This window comes from Henckelia pumila, chromosome 3 (assembly GCF_033568475.1).
Source record: "Henckelia pumila isolate YLH828 chromosome 3, ASM3356847v2, whole genome shotgun sequence".
Classification (NCBI taxonomy): Eukaryota; Viridiplantae; Streptophyta; class Magnoliopsida; order Lamiales; family Gesneriaceae; genus Henckelia; species Henckelia pumila.
This window is the reverse complement of record NC_133122.1, coordinates 98,980,354-98,982,464: the sequence shown is the minus strand read 5'-3', so window position 1 is coordinate 98,982,464 and position 2,111 is coordinate 98,980,354. Positions and strand designations below refer to the sequence as shown.

At 40.8% G+C, this 2,111-nt stretch overlaps 1 protein-coding gene across 1 annotated transcript; it reads left to right on the top strand.

The window, feature by feature from the left end:
• The first annotated feature begins 1,255 nt into the window (after positions 1-1,255).
• Positions 1,256-1,816, top strand: LOC140889248 (uncharacterized). Its single transcript, XM_073296960.1, has one exon. It carries the CDS (start codon positions 1,256-1,258, stop codon positions 1,814-1,816), a length of 561 nt encoding a protein of 186 aa, XP_073153061.1.
• The last annotated feature ends 295 nt before the right edge of the window (positions 1,817-2,111 follow it).

Below are 2,111 nucleotides of genomic sequence, written 5' to 3'. Positions count from 1 at the left end.
TGTTGAATTATGAAGATATAATATGTTGATGCATGAAAATATTTTTATGTCTTATGTGTCTTTGTGGTGGCAATACGGGAACGGTGCTCCGGTTTTGGCTCCGGAGTAGCCCTCCCAAATACGGCTCAATGTACGGGTTAGGTCCTCCGGGATGAGCTCCGGAGGAGCCTCCGAAAAGGAATGAACGAAATTTATGAGGCGTAATGCCATATGATTGTTGATCAACAAGAAAAGATGAATGTGCCCATTATGACGGTTGCCACAATTTCGCATAATTCGTCACCAAATGTTAAGTTTATGTTATGTTATGTTACATTTAATTGATAATTGAAATCTCATGATTTTTACTGCATACTCTTGCTGAGTCTTTAGACTCAATATATTTGAATGGTGCAGGTAATGAGGATGACATTTATGCATATGTCGACGAGTTTAATGTCGGACATGAAGAAGAGCAAGGAGTCGGACCGGCGGGCGATGCATGAGTGTGTTATGTGTTGAGTGTGATATGCTATGTTTTGAGCTATTTGCAACTTTATGATGTATTTTAAGGTTGTAAACAAGTTTTATAAATTTTAAGGTTTGGATTTGGTTTGTAAACTATTCTGAAATGTTTTAAGTAAGGTTTGATGTATGCATACATCTTTCAAAAAAAAAAAAATTTCTTTTCCGCGTTATTGTAAGGTTATGTTAGTTTTGTAACATCTTCATCGGTTGAGGGTGTTACAGTTTGGTATCAGAGCAGTTCGCTCTGGGTTTTCTTAAAACACTCATGCATACTCGCCACGACTCCAACGCTCCGTCTTCATGTCTGTAAGTTATGATGTTTATTCGATCATGTGTATGATAATGCGATGAGATAATGTATGCATGTTACATGTTAAAGTATATTTACGTATTGAATTGTGACTGAGCGGTGTGGATAATATTGGACTTTAGGACTATGGCATCACATAGGGGAAATAACACCAACGCCAACGCCAATGCCGCTAACAACAACCATAATGATTGCGGGCCAGATAGTGAGAACAATCAAAACAACCAGTTTTTAGCGGGATTAACAGCTCTGCTTCAAGAGCAAAGCCGTGCTCAGGGAGCTCAAATTTAGCAGTTGCTTCAAGCCCAGACAACTAATGCTGGAAATAACCATCCTACAGCTAATCAGAACCCTATCTACAAAAGGTTCTTAGAGTTGGGACCACCTGAGTTCAAAGGAGAGACTGATCCTTTGATAGCAGAACAATGGTTCCAAGCTATGGAGACTGCTTTTGAATTCATGCAGATCACGGATGCGGATAGATTGAGATGTGCTACCTATATGTTCCGCGATGACGCTCGTGTTTGGTGGAATGGAGCCAAAGCAGGGTTGAACCTAACTACCCTTACTTGGAATGGATTCAAGGATGTGTTCTACGGCAAATATTTCACAGTGAGCACCCGAACCTGGTTGGCCAGAGATTTTTTGGAAATCCGTCAAGGAAACATGTCGATTGCGGAGTATGTTAAGAAGTTTGAAAGGGGAAGATACTTTGTACCGATGATTTCTGGTGATCCTGCTGAAGAGTTGAAACATTTTACAGAAGGATTGAATGCCTTCATCAGAAAGGATGTTAGACTAAGTGGAGCGAAAAATTACAAATATGCGGTGGATCAGGCCATGCTGTCCGAAAAGGACAAAAATGACATTATCCGAGAGTCACAGGCAAAAAGATATTGTTATCAGAATCGGGACCAACAAGGAAATGCTAACAGAAAGAGACCGTACCAAGCCCCACCCCAACACCGACCATACCAACAGCAGCAGCATCGACCTTAGGGGCAGAAACAATTGGCTTTACCAGCACCAAAACCGGCAATTGCACCAACATCTTGTCAAAAATGTGGAAAACTTCACTCAGGTCAATGCATGGCAGGGACTGGAGTATGTTTCCTTTGCAAAAAGCTAGGGCACTATCAGAAAGATTGCCCTCAATCCAAAGAACCAGTAAGAGGACGAGTTTTTGCAATGGCACATGATCAAGTGGATCCGAATACAGCTATAGTTACAGGTATGATTAATGTTTCCAGTAATCCCGCTCATGTCTGTTGAATTTGTTAATAAATCGGGTTTA